This window comes from Bombus impatiens, unplaced genomic scaffold, assembly GCF_000188095.3.
Source record: "Bombus impatiens unplaced genomic scaffold, BIMP_2.2 scf_0670, whole genome shotgun sequence".
Lineage (NCBI taxonomy): Eukaryota > Metazoa > Arthropoda > Insecta > Hymenoptera > Apidae > Bombus > Bombus impatiens.
In genome coordinates, this window is record NT_177089.1 from 436888 (window position 1) to 456077 (window position 19190).

General features: G+C 32.4%; 3 protein-coding genes across 7 annotated transcripts; 1 reads left to right on the forward strand and 2 right to left on the reverse strand.

Moving 5' to 3' along the window:
• Nucleotides 1-53: 53 nt before the first annotated feature.
• LOC100742227 (WW domain-binding protein 2) lies at nucleotides 54-3260 on the reverse strand. 2 transcript variants are annotated; one of them, XM_003492271.4, is made up of 6 exons: nucleotides 3067-3260; nucleotides 2458-2792; nucleotides 2191-2343; nucleotides 1874-2068; nucleotides 477-562; nucleotides 54-385 (listed from the first exon to the last, which is right to left on the reverse strand). In XM_003492271.4, the coding sequence occupies exons 1-6, from the start codon at nucleotides 3120-3122 to the stop codon at nucleotides 338-340; spliced, it is 873 nt and encodes a 290-aa protein (XP_003492319.1). In that variant the 5' UTR covers nucleotides 3123-3260; the 3' UTR covers nucleotides 54-337. The 2 variants fall into 2 exon arrangements, with proteins under 2 accessions (XP_003492319.1, XP_012245328.1); XM_012389905.3 differs by lacking the exons at nucleotides 54-385; nucleotides 477-562 and having other exon boundaries at nucleotides 1593-2068.
• Nucleotides 3261-4138: 878 nt separating this feature from the next.
• Nucleotides 4139-9811, forward strand: LOC100742563 (equilibrative nucleoside transporter 4). The gene is made up of 10 exons (XM_003492274.4): nucleotides 4139-4308; nucleotides 5092-5246; nucleotides 5359-5487; nucleotides 5560-5634; nucleotides 5719-5942; nucleotides 6008-6119; nucleotides 6196-6363; nucleotides 6451-6638; nucleotides 6748-6988; nucleotides 7070-9811. The coding sequence occupies exons 1-10, from the start codon at nucleotides 4139-4141 to the stop codon at nucleotides 7453-7455; spliced, it is 1848 nt and encodes a 615-aa protein (XP_003492322.1). The 3' UTR covers nucleotides 7456-9811.
• LOC100742679 (serine/threonine-protein kinase ICK) lies at nucleotides 9305-18590 on the reverse strand. 4 transcript variants are annotated; one of them, XM_024370144.2, is made up of 10 exons: nucleotides 18402-18590; nucleotides 14585-14837; nucleotides 14030-14151; nucleotides 13745-13957; nucleotides 13029-13376; nucleotides 12545-12709; nucleotides 11874-11999; nucleotides 11490-11759; nucleotides 10892-11103; nucleotides 9305-10772 (listed from the first exon to the last, which is right to left on the reverse strand). In XM_024370144.2, exons 2-10 carry the CDS (start codon nucleotides 14744-14746, stop codon nucleotides 10651-10653), a joined length of 1740 nt encoding a protein of 579 aa, XP_024225912.1. In that variant the 5' UTR covers nucleotides 14747-14837; nucleotides 18402-18590; the 3' UTR covers nucleotides 9305-10650. The 4 variants fall into 4 exon arrangements, with proteins under 4 accessions (XP_024225912.1, XP_024225913.1, XP_012245320.1 ...); XM_024370145.2 differs by having other exon boundaries at nucleotides 9305-10763; nucleotides 11490-11762; XM_012389897.3 differs by having other exon boundaries at nucleotides 11490-11762.
• Nucleotides 18591-19190: the final 600 nt, after the last annotated feature.

Sequence of the window (19190 nt, forward strand, 5' to 3'; positions counted from 1 at the left end):
GCAACTTTTATTTTATATATTCATTTAATTGCATAAAACACAACGCGATAGAATTTTTTTTTATAAATCGTTTATACAGTTTGACATTGCAAGTATAAATACTCGCAAACTTTGAAGCATAAAAGTACAATATATCGTGTTATATTTAAAAATTGTGGATAGCATAGGAAAGATAGAAATATTGTTTCATTTAATTACACACACCAAAACGACATATATCAGAACTTAAAGTGGAATGCATATACCTGTTGCTATGCAATACAGCATATCATACATATAATACTAATTGAACAATGCTGATGTTACATCATCATTTTCAGACTTCAAGGTTGCATTTCTACTGATCCTTTTTCTCTGTTGCCTGTTGAAAACTTGGTGGACTTTCCTAAGATATATACAAAGGAACATTTATTTGTAGTATTAATTTTTGATTCCCAGATAATATTTAGAAATTATATAATGAATGTTCTACTTACATAGTATGCAGGAGGTGGAACATAGGCACACTGGGGTCTATTTGGATCATAATATGCACTTTGAGCAGCTTCTGCTGCTTTTGCATCTGTAAATGATAAAAGGAATAAAACACTTATATAACAAAAACATTAAATTTTTATTTGAAAATATATTTAAATTTATGATAAGTCACATACATTTGTACATATTTGAAGTAGTAAATTTAAATTGATCTGGCATTTTTTATTTTTATAAAAGATATTGAGACAAATTGATTTTTTAAATATTTCGTAGTTTGGTCTTTCTAAGATTTTAAGAATTTTATTTATTTTATAACAGTATTGATAAATTTTATCATGTAGATAAAATCATAAAGCAAATCACTTTCAATATTTTCACATGGATCTTGAGATAGTTTGTTTAAAAAATTAATAAATTAACACAATTTTTCAAACAGTAATAGAGTAGCAATATTTTGTGAAAGGACACTTTGGTTGAATGAGTCATTGAATATGCTAAAAATCTATATTCTTCCTAGTGCTATTTTAACAAAAAAGAAACAAAATTAACGATTGATATACTGTTTTGATAATTTACAGTAACGAATAAACAAATAAAAAATAATTAACGAGCGATAATAACACTCGCGTATTTTTGAACTACCTCTGACAACTATGTGATAATAACTGAGCATAGTGAAAGTCAACCTTACTGCAGGTCAACCAAACCTGTTGTGCAATAATGTTGCATAATATTTAATACTTAAAGTTTTTCAAGTGAAATAAAAACTATAGTATTATTGTTCGATTATTTTACAAATGAAATATATATGATTTTTATAATAAAGCAATATTTCAAATTGGTGGGTTTAAATAAAAACAGCAAGTTATATTTGGCTAAATTTTAATAACATAATATGTTCTTGTATTATAATGATCATCACAAAGCTATATATGATCGAAGCAGCAAAAATATAATACTTTAATATACAATAATAATTGATAAAAAACAAATATTTAAAAATAATTTGATATTCACTGTTATGTGTATGTATTATATCATATGATCCTCATGTCATAAAGAATAGTATAAGATACAAGTTTATTCATATGTTCCTTCTTTGCACTTTTAATATACTAACTTTAATATTTTTTTATCTTTCATTTATTATAATTTATTTTAAAGACTTTTGAAAATTTGGCCATTATTCAGATAAAGTATGATACAAACATGCATACACAAAACATGTAGCCTCATATGTTTAATAATTAGTAATTAGATGGGTATGGATTGTAAGGATTTTGTTGTGGGTAATAGCCAGACTGTGTATAATTATTACCTTGAGAATATGGAGTATATGGTGGAGGATTTTGTGGATAACTGTTATATGCTGGCTGTCCATAGTTTGGATACGCACCTGCTTGGGACATTGGTTGGGCATTATAACTTGGATTAGCCCACCCAGGTGCTCCATTTTGTTGAGGTGGTGTCCAATTAGGTTGTTGACTGGAAGTGCCCCATGCACCTTGTGGCGGTACATTTGCATATCCTTGATAAGGTGTATTTATACCAGGATATGGTGGTGGCATATCCGTCATATATACACTGTTTGCTATACAATATAAATTTACATTCCTTATGTGTGTATAAAACATTAAAATTGTGCTAATTGTAAGAAAACTAATAAGGTTTTTATTACATTGAAAAAATCTTAGAGAAAAATAGATGTTTAACCTGGTGGAGTATGTGAAAATGCATCATTTTGTGGAAGCCACCCATAATAGCCAGTCTGTGTTGCTTGGTAAGCAGGTGGTGGAGCTGCGTACCAATTTGATGTTGGTGGTTGGTATGGTGGTGGAGCATCATTTGCAGGTCCATTACGCTGAGCTACAAATAGGTAAAAACAGTTATATACGAGGCATCGTAATGTTCATAGACAGACAATAAGAGAGAATTATTAAAGTTTATATCTGTTAAGATAACTAATTATAACGAACTTACCCATTGCTGCTGCTCTTAACATAGCTTGACCAAATTCTATTGCACCACCACTTTTGAAATGCAACTTGAACTTGCATTCTCCAATCCAATTGCCATTTGGTTGGGCACGGCATTTACCTTTGATGTAATTAGCACCAAATATTGGCTGTTCTATTTCAACATCACATAGTGTTATAAAAGGAAAACTAAATGACTGCATCCTTTCTTTGAGATCTTTGGCATTAAAAATCATTCGATGGGTGGTCAGGTATAATCTACCATATTTGGTACCAGCAAATTCCACTTGTTCTGGTCCATGGAATTCCATTGTGACATTGTCACAAAATAATAATATGCTAAATAAATAAAGATTTTATTTGTTTATATCGTACTTAGTATAATATAGAAAGAACTGAAATGACGATGATTTGTATTAATTCTAACAATTTTACTGCAAATATTTGATATATCTTTGATGTAGTAATCATTATTCAGAGAAACGATTATTGATAAAAAGGAAGTTACATTCGGAAGGCCACGACGATAACTACGTTGTAAAAACGTCATAAGCAAGAACATGTGAAACAACGATCACATTATCAAAAGTTGCTAACATATTTTATAACTTACCATTCTCCGGCGTGTATTAGAACGCCCCCGTTAGCGTGCGCTGTATTTAACGACATATTTTTTTAACGTTTTCTCCAATACTGTTGAAATTTCCAGCAACAATCTTCCTTCATCAGCTGATTCATAAGTGATAAGTATGGCGCAGTGCGCACGCGCACTTATCTCAATACAATATATCTAACGATATATATATGTGCACAATACGTATATGGTGAACTTATATTTCACATAAATGCGTAATCATCTTTCTCAATTAAAATATTTTTGATGATATTGTTCAAAATACTTTACTAACTGATAAAAATTTAAACATGCATAAAGTATTACATATATATATATATGCAAACCTATACTAAAATATGATTATAACAAACTGATGCAATACCTTAGCGCTAAAGCAGAATTGAAACGCGTATACATTTTCGTATATATTTCTCGAGGATATACTTCATTTACAATTTATGTTTACTCTAGAAACTAATATGAAAAATAAGGGGAACCATATCTCTCGATACTTGTGTTCTGAAACGATTCTTGCCTTATTTAAATCGATATTTTGTAGCATATCTACTCAGACTCAAAAGCATTCGTGGAACTAAATGCTTAATACCAAATAATTATTTTATATGCGAATTTACAAGGTCGATGGCTGGAAATTCTCCAAAGATTTATATGAGAACATCAATAGTGCTTCCCGAGTTGAAACATCGTCATGATTTAGCCCAAAATGTTGAAACGAAAAAAGTTTAAATTCCTATATTTAAAATTCGCGGTAACACGGGGGTTAGAGACGCAAGTGCGCACGCAGAAATCAATGCCGCAAATTTTCAAAGCATGCGCCAGTGCACGAAGACAATCACGTCTGTACTACGCGTAAAGAAATAAATAAGGCAGTGATCAGGTGCAATTAACCGATTGGCAGGAAGTGCATGGTGTAGTGGAATCAGACGGTTCTTTTTTAGTAAAAGCCGCCCAGTTGAAATTCTTCTGAAAACAATGAAATCATAAAACAGTTCAACGGCTAATTGATTACTGTTTTTCTCATTCTTAATACGCGTCGATCACGGCAGACATGGATGAAAATTTGAGCCGGGGCTACGTGCAGTTAGGGAAGGCGAGGGGCATGAACGAATTCAAATTTTCCAATGGATTCACTCATCTGTCACCGCCTGTTGACAAATGCAACTTCATCTACTTCGCCCTTATACTTGGCGGCATAGGATTCCTCTTGCCGTACAACAGGTCACGCCGCAATCAGACACTATATTCTTCCGTGTGTCGGCAATCGAGTGTCAAAGACCTCTGTATCTTTAATTTACAATCTTTTCTTGAAAGTAAAATCGAACTTGCGGTATACGCTTGTGCATGCTTATGTCGAACACCAAAACCATGTATACCTTATGTTTTGATATACAGTGGACTTGCATAACGCTGATTCGTATAACGCGATGAGAAGATCGTGACAATACTCGTGAAGCGCGATAAGCTGTATATAGCGGCTAGAAAAAATATTTGAACCTTCTTTTTTTGCAATGAAGAATTTTTCTTTAACAGATTTTATGTACTTCATTTCCATAGCATCAAATTTGTGTAATCATGTAAACATGCTACTAAATGATACGAAATGTAATGTACTTGGATCTGTTTAATTTATTTATAAATGCTATGATAAATACAATGTTATGCAAATACTTTTTGTAGCCACCGTATTTATATATAGGGAAGCTAATGGTTATAAAGGATGTAAAAATTTATCTCTTATCCTCGAACTGGTATAGCTGATATCAAAGAACAATTCGTATAACGCGGAATATTGCATAAAGATCCACTGTACTTTTAATAGTGATTCTAGATCGTAAATGCTTGTTGAAAATCGATCAATGATCTCAGGGATGGTCATATGAGAATATTGCATGGCTATACTTAGTAGTAGACTGTTAGTAAAAGATATTCCTAATAAAAAAATATTAATTAGGTGAGTTTATTATTCATGGAACGTAACGTCGATGTTTCTGTTTCTTACAGTTTCATCATAGCGGTGGACTTTTTTCAAGCGAGGTATCCCGGAACTACTGTAATATTCGATATGTCAGTTGTCTACATTATCATGGCCTTTTTCGCGGTTTTTGCAAATAATATTTTGATCGAAACATTGTCCCTAAACACACGGATAACATTTGGTAAGAATTAGCAGTCAGTTAACATTTAACAATTAACATTTTTGTATTAAAAGCATGAAAAAAACATTTTGTATGAAAATAGTATTATTTAATACACTAATATGAATTGTAGGATATCTGGTAGCCTTCGTCACCTTAAATTTTGTTGTGATTTCCGAGATCTGGTGGGAGCCTTTTAACGTGGCTACTTCTTACACGATTAATTTAGTCGTCGTTGCAATAGTATCGCTGGGCTGTACCGGTAAAGAATGCTTTGTGTCATGAATCCCATGAAAATTCACATTTTATATTAAAATTGCTATTTTTTAATTAGTTCAACAATCGAGCTTTTACGGATACACTTCCATGCTTCCCAGTCGATACACGCAGGCGGTGATGATTGGAGAAAGTGAGAAATAAACACTTAAATAATTGTTTTATTTAAAGTACCTAATTGACGAAATATTTAAAAAAAACATGTATTTTCTTGTAGGCATTGCTGGCCTTTGGGTATCAATCAATCGAATATTAACAAAGTCTTTGCTTGACGATGAACGTAGCAACACATCCATGTTTTTCGTTTTATCGAATAGCACGATTCTAATGTGCTTCTTACTAAACCAAAAAGTTCGCAAGACTGATTTCGTGCAGTTTTATATAACATTATGTCAAGAAAGAAATCGAATTACATTAGAACCGACGGAAGATGTTGGTTTGGTACGTATCAATTATTATTAACCAACAATTTTAATTAAATAATATTAAATGTTTTTTGTGAATAGATGGATCCATTGGATCAGGTCGGGGACCCTTCGAAAGGTCAGTATGGGGTTCTAAAGATTCAGACTAGTCCTTTAGGAAATGAATCTGCAAGTGGAAACACCGAGCTAAATGGTAAAAATTACAATTTATTTCTAGTGCGTCGAATAACATTTATTTGTGGTAATAAGTCAATAGTTTTTATTTTTAGGATCAAATCAGTATTCGCCATTCTCATTCAGTAACCCAGTATATGAACCTGGCGCGCCATCAGGAAATCCTCCTGGTAGCGCTGGTCCTACATACAAAGTTGAAGATGTAGTTGTTATGAGGGGAACGTATGGAACTCAAACTAGTAAACCGTGGTCTGAAATCAAAAGTACCATATTCTTTAATTCTACATTTTTATTATACCATAAAATTAATTTTTCTTTACGAAAAACTAACATATATGATATTTTTTAAGAGGGTTTTCTTGCAAGACTCGAAGTAGCAAAGATAATATGCCCATATATGGCTAGTATTGGTCTAGCATACTTTGTAACACTTTGTTTGTACCCTGGAATTATGTCAGAAATTATTTCTTGTGAGCTTGGATCATGGATGCCGGTAATTTTGATGACAGCGTTTAATGCTTCTGATGTATTGGGCAAGGTATAAAGAATTTTAATGTCTCGAATATATATTCGCTGAATATACATTCACCTAAAATTTAACAGTTTAAAAATTTGGGATATGGATATCTTGTTATTTAATATTTCAGATACTTGCTTTGATTCCTTATGATTGGAAACGTACCCAGTTACTATCATTTGCGAGTGTTCGAGTTATATTGATTCCTTTATTTCTACTTTGTGCATTACCTAGAAGTACTCCAATATTTTCTGGAGAGGGATATCCATTGCTACTTTCTTGCTTGCTTGGCGTGACAAATGGTATCGTTGGATCGGTACCAATGATGCAGGCACCTACCAAAGTACCGGAGGGACATCGTGAATTAGCAGGTATTATATACTATATGTATATTTAAATTTTCATTTACGATTTCATTTCTCATTTCTTATAACGTTACTGTATCTTTTTAGGGAATATTATGACTTTGTCGTATACTACAGGTTTGACAGTAGGCTCGTTATTCGCATACATACTGGATACTCGTTTCGAGCTACCAGTCCAGTCGAAAGATGTATGCTTTAATGCATTAAATCCATCAGTAATGCCACTTAATAATACAACACCAAGCATTTTAACAACTATTATGTCTTCCGCATTACCCACGTTAGAGAACGTTACACCAAAGGTAAAAACTACTGTAACTGTCTTGTCAACTGTTTTAACATCCACTTTGATGTCTAATAATACTACCGTTAGTACATTAACTACTGGTGTGATGGAAACATCCACGACTATATCCCCGAAGATGTTTGTTAACGTTACCGCTTCAGTTAATAATGCAATTTTACAACACTAGGATACGCATGTTTGTGTGCTGTGTTGAATCTGGTGCTCTATCTAAATAAATTTATTCAAATAATTTATTATGATATAGAATCTTATTTATTGATTTGTAGATTATAATTATTTATTCGTTTGAATTATCGCAGTATTTCCCGTACAAAATGATACCAATAAATTTGTAAAATGTTAAAGAGATTTTGATTCCACAGAACGATAGTTAAAATCGCCAGATTGAACACACACACAAAAATTCGAATTCTCGATCCTTATGATTTCGTAAATATTGCAGTAATTATTTACTCGAGTTTTTACCGGAATTTATTAACGAGTAAATGATATTTTTAACAAAAAGAGTGATCAGGAGTCAATAAAACAAACACGGAGTAATGTTGTATCCACATTACGTCGAATAAATACTTCTTTTTAACTCCTGTAGAATAATTAAGCCAGAAAAAAGCTTTAAAAGTCTTCTTCGATGATATTATTGTGTCTTTTATATAATTGTGGCTAATTTTATAGCCATCTACTTATTAAATTTTATTGTTAAACGCAAAAAAAAGATTCAAATATATAGCTGTAAAATTTGTTGCACGTGAGAAGGAGAGCAAAAGATCTTTTTAATCCTTAAATAATATGATGACGAATAATCGTAACTCGACAGAGACAATCCTAATGCGTTAACTCATAGTGTTCCTTTATTTATTTAGGTAATTTTAAGAATTAAGAAAATAATATTTCTCTTAAAGTTTCTGTCTAGATAAAAAAGAATAATCTGCTACTGAAAATAGTATTTGACTTCGTATCATTTAAGGATTAAATCATATCCTTCGATGAGTTGTTTTCTAATTTAAAACTTGTTAACTTTATGTTAATCCTAGAACTGTCCGGAACGACACGAAAAAGAGGAAAATTATATCCGAACGATATTCAAAGTCCTTCCTGGTAGTTCTGAGCACTGCACTTGTTAGATCAATGGTTGAGACGTAGCAAATTTACGCGATCTAGTTATCGTGCAAGTATATTCTGTAAGAGATTGTTATATGTCTGCGTGAATAGTTAATAATTATAAATGTAAGATATATATACTTACAACATACTTCCGTATGAAACGAAGAAAACGATGAAAGAAGAAGAAAAGAAGAAAAGCATGTGTTTTTTTCGAGCGCGTAGTTTTTTACCTAAGTTAATACGCCCAGAAACATATCCATATTGTTGCCTGGAAAGGTTTATAATCAAATATTCTCAATCTTTGTAGCCACTGAATGAAACTTTACACACTGGATAGGTACACTCTGCAAAAGATCATATTTTCACGCGTTCTCATATAGAAGTTAAACGTATAATTAAAAAAGAGAAGAAAGGGTAGATTCTTTACCAGAATTCTTTTCACTATTTCTTTCTTAACGTTTGTTTTATATTAAATCACATAATGAAGCTCATCCAAGCTCGTGAATTAAATGGACTTAACCGACAATTTAAAGCTCGGAAGCATTTTTACGAACGTTCCAACGATGGATTACACTTCAAAGTATAAAAGATTACATCTTAATAGATAAATGTATATGCGTAATATTCACCAAATGTACCACCCATCCAAACAGCTTACAGTTGTATTTCATATATTCAAGATATATCTAGAAATCGTTTAGAGATGAAGCATACATACATACATACACACACACAAACACACAACATACAACACACACATGAACCCGGGATTACACGTAAAACATGCACACGTAAGAATTGTCTATACATACCCATACACACGCAAATTCGAGGTAATGCAAATTAATCATATCAATCTTCGATTCGTATCATCGATTCTATCACAATTTCTCTTGTACGATGGTTTGTTTTATCCGATCGTAATCCGGATGCACAAAACGTCGACACCTTTTTCAGACTCAGTGTGGAGTAAGATTGTTAAGATTCGCGGAAAACCGACAAGTCGTTACATACATGTCATGTGTATATCTTTACTCTCAACATATCGAGATATGGAGTGGGGTTTTGAAAATTTATCGAATAGGAAAATTTGAGAAAAGTGTTGGGGGATCTTCAGTACAGGGAAAAAACGAAAACACGGCACGTTCCTTTCTGAGATATTTTTTTATGAGATGAATTCCAGTTTTACAATCGCATCGTAGGCGAGAAAAGATATTTTAGTGGTTCGTTAGGCGACTACGGTATATTTTTTATTGCCCTTTCATTAGTATCGTAAACTTGCAATATAAGTTCCATGATATATCTGCTAAAACCTATGTCAGAGAAAAGAGATGAAAAGAAAAAAAAATGCACGTGGGAGAAAGATACTCCAAAGGTCGAACGTAATTAGGGGAATTTATACGAGGATTACTAAAAAAAATCGTAATAGAATTATGAAATGAGTGATGAGGTATGATTATGAGTGTACAGTATAAGAATGCTTCTTAAACGATTGTGTGTAGAAAATACGGAGAGTCCTTTTGTTTGATAATCATATTTTTCATTAAAATGTAACTATCCGTATGTCAGATACGACATGGAGTAATATTCTGTACAGCCTTTAATATATATATACTCGTTAAAAGAGTACGTATACAAAGAAGGGCAGATGTGATCAATTTTTACATTAGTCTTCTACGTATTAGAAGTTACTCCACATCGTAATTAATAACATGTACAAATAATAAATATGTATATATATATATATTATATTCTTTAATATATCTTATCCAAGTATAATACTCTTTACGAATCAAACATTACACTCTTGATCACTATCATTAATCGATACTGTCTCCTATATTAGTTTCCCTTACATCAATTAATTGATCTCGCTTTTTTTCTTTCCTTTACTAAAAAAAGAAGGGGACAAATTAATGTACTGAATGCTATACGTATTATCAAAATACTGTCACTTAATTGGTAATAATTCGCAATAATATTTGTTAACAAATTTAAGTGATACAAATCTCTTTTTTTCCAGATTTTCCCTACCTATTACAATAAGCTAAGGCCGGTTCATGAGATATTAACCAAGCCGGTTTAAGAGTATAATCACTATAGCGGCTTAAAAAATGATTAATCAGCAAAGTGATTATGCCCTTAAAGACCGTCAAACCTTTATGTTTCCTTTACAGTGGAATGAAATGGTAAACGCCATTCTATCACAGTTAAATAAATTGAATACGCTAAGTTAAATGTACGCATAGTTTTCAAACAGTCATTTGAGATACTTAGCAGCCCAGTCTGTTCGACCATGAAGACTTCCGCTGCCTTTTGTGTTCAGCACAGTTCCGTATGCGATTGGTTGATGTGTTCCTTTGTTTGTATTTTCTATCGAACCCATAATTGTTAATAGTAATAGATTAATAACCGAGATTCAATGAACAACGTTGAAAGTATCTGACCAAATGTAGAAGAAATATTTGTCTTAAAAAATGGACCAGGTTAAAAATACTTACTGATATTCTGTGTACCATAAACGCTGGGATAAGGCAACCTTAAAGTTTGATCGGTGAGGTATCGATTTCGTGGAATATAATATTGTCTCGTCTGATTCTCGACAGAGTTCTTAGGTACCCAGAAGGAATCGGTGAATTCTTCGTACTTTTCTATCGGTTGACCAACCAGGTTCCGTATTAATCTAGGCCTGTTCGGGTCGGAGTCACCGTTTCTTCAAAAATAAAAAAGAAAACGAGAAACCATTAGACGAAACCTCGGTTAAAATAAATCGATTAAAAACTTGAATCTCAGGAATTCATCGATTTAATTTATTGAACATCTTTTGATTTACAATGGAAGGCGGATAGTGTACAAAGTATAAAAAAAAATCCAGTCTGAGAAAAGGATTCTCGAAAATCAGTCATGTCCATTAAACAGCATCTAATTACGAGTAAATAAAAGAAATAATCTCAAAAGAAATATCCTATCGTGTCCAGACACGTGAAACATTTGCGAAGCTCGTTTTCCCAGATCGTACAATACAACAACGTACATCCCAGTATTGTCAGCAAGCAAGGGATCAGGATTTGCTTTAGTAGATCTCGAAACATTCGATACCTGGACGCTAAACTCGCACTTGGACCAGCGACGTATCGAGCCACAGCGATGTAATGTTGCTTCCCCGATGCTTTTCGACCATTCTTCACGTTTGATGGCTGCAACTGATTCCAATTGATGGTCGATGGCTCGTTCCAAGCTGGCAGCACCCAGTTCCCGTTGCTCTGCTGCGTGTTCTCTGGCAAATAATTGGCATTCCAATTGGCACGGTTCTCTTTGTATAGTCGTTCTGGGACTAGCTTTGCGTTCACGTTCTCAGGAATGATCTTGCTACTGACGTGGACAATTCAAGGATTAGATTTTATATAGAGTTGTATCGCGGTACGCAGGGAGGATTCCTACTTAATACGCAGCTTTTCGATTTAGGAAATTCGAGCAACGCACCCCAAGAGCTCGGCAAACTCGTCCTCGTCCAATTTTTGGGGATTGCTTTCGCGCATGTAACTATTATGGTTCAACAAAGGTAGTATCGTTTGCTGTTGCTGCTGTTGCATCATTTTCTCTTGTGCTCTGTAATTAAGTGCAAGCTCGTTTGATATTTTTAAACGTCGATTTCATAGCTCTTAACATATGAAGTTAGAACTTAAGATATTCTTTATCAAAACCGAGTCCTTGATGGAGGTTTTCTCAACATTATGTTAATTATTTCGTATCATAACGATTTTCTCATAGTGATTCATAAGTTCATAAGAATACTATCAGGAATCGTAAGTTTCGCAACTTACGACAACTATGACGCACTTTATGCTCGTCACTTCATTTATTGAAAGAAACAAATACATAAAATGAGTTAAGAGGAAAATTCTATGCCTCAAGATAAAACGGAAATCGAGAATAGCAAAATTGCATCGGATGCTTCGTTTTCCAGAGAATCGAATTTAAAAACTTTTTGTTTTTACTTGTCGAAATTAAATTTTGATATAGAAAAACATATTGGAAAATCGCTGGCATTTGACATTTATCAATTCAAGACAAATTCGATCAAAAAGTATCGAGATCCTTGTGTAACTCTTCGTATGTTAAGGTATAAAGATATAAATATCGATTCAATTCACCTGGATTCCATCGAAGTCCTGAGTACTTCTTGCTGGGCGTAATTGTACGGTTTAGGAACAGGGGGTGGAAGATTCACTTTGTTCAAAACGAGATCTCGTTGAGATGTGACACCGATCTTTGTACTATTAATTATACGCGGGATGTTCGTTTGGAAATAGGGATACCTATAAAAGCATTATTTCAATGGCTATTAGTTATTTCTTGTTATAGTCTACAAGGTGGATCAACTACATAAGTTTCTGCCTAATTTATCGTTGTATGAAAAAATTTGTTGAAACAAAATTATCACTAATACAATAAAATAAACACTATTAATAAACCTTTAAAAAGTATAAGTAAAATTAAAAGTAAAAGTACAACAAATAAAAGTCTAGCAAATAATGGTGAAATATTATTTTTGTAATTGTCCGTTCCATTTAGCTGATCCATTACAGGATGAATCGAATGTACAGATATTCTCTAGGTAACTTGTAAAAGTTTTACCTTAGGGATTGCTGTGCTGTAGGCCTTTTAATAGGATTCCACTGTAACATATCTTCCATAAGTATTACTGCTTCTTGGCTAGCATTTGGTATTAAAACGGTTAACGACGTGCGAGAAAAGTTTGGAAACTTGAAATTCATAGCGGCAGCCAGTTGATATCCGTCTGGCCAATCATCCTTCTCCGGCGTGCCAATGACGGAACATATTTTAAAGATTTCGTCGATTTCGCTTTTCCCAGGGAAAAGTGGCCGAAACGTGTATAGTTCGGCCATGATGCAACCCACCGCCCAAATGTCGATCGGGCTGTTGTAAGTCGTGGAATGGAGCAGCACTTCCGGTGCTCTGTACCTGAAATGAGATCCTTAAATTAATTAAAAAGAAAATTCTTCGTTTCTCTCACGGATTTCAATTCATATTCGTTTCTATTATCGTTATTATAAATATTAATATATAGTATTAATTTTAAGTACGGATACTGAAAGATAAGATATTGTCCTTCTCTGACTCAAAAGATTAAAGGGAGATTAAAAAAATTTCTTTATTATGTCATCCGTTATTATTCGTTAAAAATCACTTTACAATTTTCTTATTCATTTTAAATAAGTCGTCCAACGGATGAGAAATATAATTTTGTCAATTGTTCGTGCGATTATTGTTAATTGAACGTACTAATAATAATTATTGATTAAACGAATGTTTGAGTAAATAGATATTACCATCTGGTGGATACGTAATCCGTGTAAGGCGGCCTTGAACGTATTTCCCTGGCCAGGCCGAAATCAGCAATCTTCACCAGTTCTGGCCCCATACATAATAAATTTTCAGGTTTCATGTCGCGGTGGAAAAAGCCATGTTTATGCATGAACGCCAGTCCTTGAAGCACCTGATACACTATGTTCTTGATTACCGGCTCAGGGAAAAGTTTGTCCCTGTTGCATAATACATTTATGAAAGTCCAATTCGTTAAAAGTTGGATAGATAATTTAATAAAATTTTTTTACCTGTCCTTCATTAATTGGTAAAGATTCTCCTTCATATACTCGAAGACGAAATACAACACGTCGTTTTCACGAATTACTTCCTTCAATTTGACTACATTCGCGTGACTAAGTTTTTTCAAGGACTGCAAACGAGTAAAATATTTAAGTAATTTCTTTTTCATTCTGAAAGCTGGAATTATTTTAATAACTAATTTCCGTCAGCGAATAAAATATTTATTAATTTTAGATACAATCAAAGAATATACGGAATCTAAGAATTCGCAAAATAACACGTACATTTATAGGAACGAGTTATTATCTAGACTATGAATTTTTATACAAGTTTATAGATTTACTTGCCAATTGATAAAAAAGAAGACAAGCTAAAAATTACAACGCATACTCTACTTTGTATATCTTACAAATTTCTGCATACGATATTCCGTTCAATACACTTTTAGAATTTTAAATTTTGTGTATAATGTGCCAAACATCATAGTCCAACGATAAGATCAAATTACGAATTCTCTTGCTAGGATCTATAAAATAAATTATTTTTTTTTTTTTTTGTATTACTTTAACTTCGCGCAAATTCATCGCCTCTTCCCACGAATAATATTTCCTCTTCATTCTTTTTATGGCAACCTTTTCCCCGGTATCGATGCGTTCCCCGAGAACAACGGAACCGAATGTTCCATCTCCTAATTGGTTTAATGTTATGTATCGATTCATTTTCATCGATGTTCGAATCGTCGAAGGTTTACAACATTTCTTCAGCTTGCGGACTGATTGTTCGTCTCAAAGTACTCTGGATGCATCATATTAATTTCTAAAACAAAAATTGCCACTTTTTTTCATGACCTTGAGGAAATTGATTCAAGATTAGTTTCAAAGAAATTAAATTCTTAGATTGAATTTTCCATCGAAACAATATTTCGACAGATTGTTTTCCTAATTCCACATTCGCAGTACTAGTACCTAATAATATTATTAATGATTAATAATAATTTAATCCTTAACGATTAGCACGCGTGAAATATCATGCGAATTTTGTTTCATCGTCTTATCCTTGTTTATAACACCTACGAACATTATCATCTTTTTACTTTCCGCTCAATAATGATCATAACGATAATAAATATCGATCATGATTATTAAACTTATTTGACTTTATTGATCTCCAAAATGAAAAAATGTATTTTGGTAAATTCCCAATCATAATAATAATAACGTGATTTTCACTAATGATAGCTCGTAAGGATTATGATAATGCAATGTAATAATAACTCAATAGCCGAGTAATAATCATTATTCTTTTTGCATAGTACGTAGTAGATGACGTACGTTAAATCATTATAATAGTTATCTAAAACTATTTAAATTTACAAGAATTGTTTAGTTAATGTCGTTATTAGAGTGCCCATTAGAACGTTCGATAAGTAATATAATTATACAAAATGGATATTCATTTGTTATGAATTTGTTATGACATTTCGTAAGCTTCATTAACAAAGCGACTTTGATGTCAATATGTAGTTGCGTTCATCTGGCTCTTATGCAACACGAGAAAGAATCAAAGCGTTCTTTTACTGTTCCTTTCAGCAAACGGAAACGCACATTTTTCCTGTAGAAATGTTTTTAAATAATAGATAAGTATTTGGTTAAATTGATCAAATTATTAATTTACTTATCTTATCTTTCTCTCAGATTTCGTATCGTCGGTGAATTATTACTAATTCATCGCTAATTCGAAATAAGACTTTTTCATATTACATGACCCGAAATAGAAAGATTAAGACCCTACCAAGGCTATCTACGTAGCGACGTTTCATAGATGGGTATTAGACTCGTTGATAGCGATAATGGCAAGTACGTTTGCATGCAGCGGTCATTGCGAAGCAATGTGCACCCGTTCACGAAAAAACAATTAACAGAAGTTTTCGTCGCGACGACCGGACATTGCCAGTAATCCTTGCAGCTACAAACGAATGTATCGATATAGAAAAGAAGCGTCTTCCTCGTCGCTCGACATTTTAAAATAATGACAAAACAAAATATATCTTACTGTACGCTTCGTTAATTGAACATCGACGTAGATCACATTGGTCGTGTCTAGCAGATTACTCGTAGACACTGGGCTTAATTTTTCTGTTAGTTATCTATACGTTATATAAATTAATATATTAGCTATCTATGTGTTCATCAATATTTATTTGTCTATCTTTTATAATCTGCGATAGAGAAAAGGAAAAAAGGAGAATTTTATCAGATTAACTGTTATTTCCCTCTTTCTTTTATCTTTTTTTTTCCTGGAGAAATAAAATTCGATATAACGGGTAAATTATTGCATCTGATAAGGTCTATTTATAACATCGCTAGTCAGATAATAGTTAAAATTGCTAAAAGTTTATTATGTTTTGAGATTAACTTTTATGTGTCCTCGTTGTTCAATGATATTCGTCGATATCACAGTGATGATCGGCACGATTTGTTTGATATCGAAGATAACAATAACAACAATAAACGATCATGAAAAATCTTTACTAGAGAAAAATCGTGCAATTGATCGAAGGAAAAGCTGTACACACTTCAACTAGCTTATACCACTTGTTGGAAGTTGTTGGAGTTAAAGTTTCACCGCTAACGTAAATGTTATCGAGAAAATGCTGTGATATACAGCTCGTAAAATATGAAACGGTATGACGATACCGGCATGTACCATCGCACTGAATTGTTAACTGAATTTCATTTAGTTTGAAATATTGACACTTGTTACTTCTTAGATATATGAGCATATTTTGTTAAAGACACGTGTACTTTATACGTCGTTTATATGGATAAATGTTTAATTAAATACATGAATAAATAATTTGGTGACATTTTTTGTCCGTTTGTCAATACATGTAAAATTGACGTAAAGGAGCATTATCGTCAATTCGAATAAAAAATAATAAGATAAAAAAATTATAGATAATTTTAAATGCATGATATAAATCGTTAATCGCTAACAATCATTGCTGTTTTATAACTGGACTTCGGATTGTGTCTTTACGTATTTATGAAAAATTTGAAGGCACAGGCACGCGTAATGTGCAAAAATTAATATCCAAGATACAGTATTATCTGTAGTAATATTTAATGAGACAAACAAAATTTCTGACCGTGTTCTATCCATTTAGTTATTCATTCATAAAAATATCAATTCATATAAATCCGCGTGTCATAAAAATCCGCATGTCATATAAATCCGTTGTCTATCGGCAACTAGAGAATTTTAAAACGTTGAAACCTCGGAAATTGAAAGATTTCGAATTTAAAATTTTTGCAAAATAAAAAGATTGTATGTTGCAAGAATTAATATTGTACGTAAGTAGTTTCGACCAAAAAAGGTACGGTAACCCAATTACGTTTTAGAATGATTTTGTTCGATGAGAACAACGCAGGCCAACATCAAGATTAGCATTTTCCTTACGTTCGCATGTGGACAATTTTCGTAACGGGTCAGTCATGCGAGAATATAGATTTTCTTAGGTCTTACGATTCAAGAGACCGGCTAAGTGTATGTATAATAGGCCATTACTCAAGTTCTGACCTTCTATCAAAAGTTATAGCGTTACTTTCTCATTTTCTACGATTAGCAATATATTTCTAATTTACTTGACAGCAAAGTTCTGGGTAATTTACACGAGCCTGTTATTGTATAATAAAAAAAAAACGCTGGATCTAAGCAGCAGTTAAATAATAAGATATAAATATTAATGAATTAATAAGTGACTCATTGTGATTCATTTGCTATCCGACATTCAATATTTTTATTTCAAAATCATATTGAAAAATGTTACGCGAAATACCGATGCAAGAACAATTAATATTAAAGAACAGTGTGGAATAACATGGAACGCGATAAGTCGAATTTGAATAGAATAAAAATTTCATCTCGGTAAATTCACGATCAATTGAATCAATTCGATCGTTTACAATTCTTCGCCAATATCTGCTAACATTATACAATATACAAAATATTATACAAATAACCAACACGTAAAAAACAAAACCGATCAATCAACGTAGGATCGTACTATAATTAACACCTGTTTTAATATATTTTGCACATTTTTAATATATTATTTAACTGCGCTTTCTTAATCCTCAAATATTGAATTTACTTATAAAAGGATTACTTTGGAAATTTGTACGTTCAATGCGAACGTGAGACAAAATTCAAAAGTTTTGAAATCTGGCGAAACGACTAAAGTTAAGCAAACGGCTCAAGTTTATCGTATCGCAGTTTTACCGGAAGCGTTAGGAATTGGAGACGTTGTCCGTTCGAATTTCAATATTCACTGTAACTTGGAAAGCGCGAACGAATATGATGATTTTAATTTTTACTTACGACGAAAACCATCTGGCTCACCAACATTCCACGTACGTGATTACCTTTCTGCGCAATGTTCCTTCGCAAACTGTTAATCGAGCGGCCATGCTTCACCGTGTGTAGTCATGGTTACAAGTACTAACTGAAACTTGTACCATTGGTGGTTGTTTTAACCCCTATTGTGATAATTCGTTGGCTGATCGCATTCTTTTTCATTGATGAAAATAAAACAAACATCGAATTTTACATCTGTTGTAAATAATTCAATTATAAGCAGAAATATTATTGGAGAAAATAAGATAGTAGATAACGAAAGCAGTACCATTTGCAAAAAGTCAACCAGTATTTGTAAAAGTCTAAAGAAATAGGGTAATCGAAGAAATTTGACATAAGAATCGTGCAATTACTATTTAAAACGGTTGCTTATAAAATTAAATGAATATTAAATGAATATACAATGAACAATTTTATAGACTTAATATTTGATTTAAGGTTGAGATATTACCGACTATTGCTAGTTCATAAGTACAAATAAATAAATAACGAATAAAAACATTTATAAACTGAAAATGATATGATGTAAAAAATACCTTATAAGAGATATAGATGGCTAAAATACAAAAATATAAGTAAATGGTAAATATTACATGTTTGCCAATGACAAATTGCAATGATATTTAACATTTTCGATTGTATTTATAACGAAAGTGAGAGTATCAATTTTTAGATATGTATATCAAAATTATTAAATCGGATATTACTACATATCGCTAAAACTCGTGCAAATATATATATATATTTCGAAAT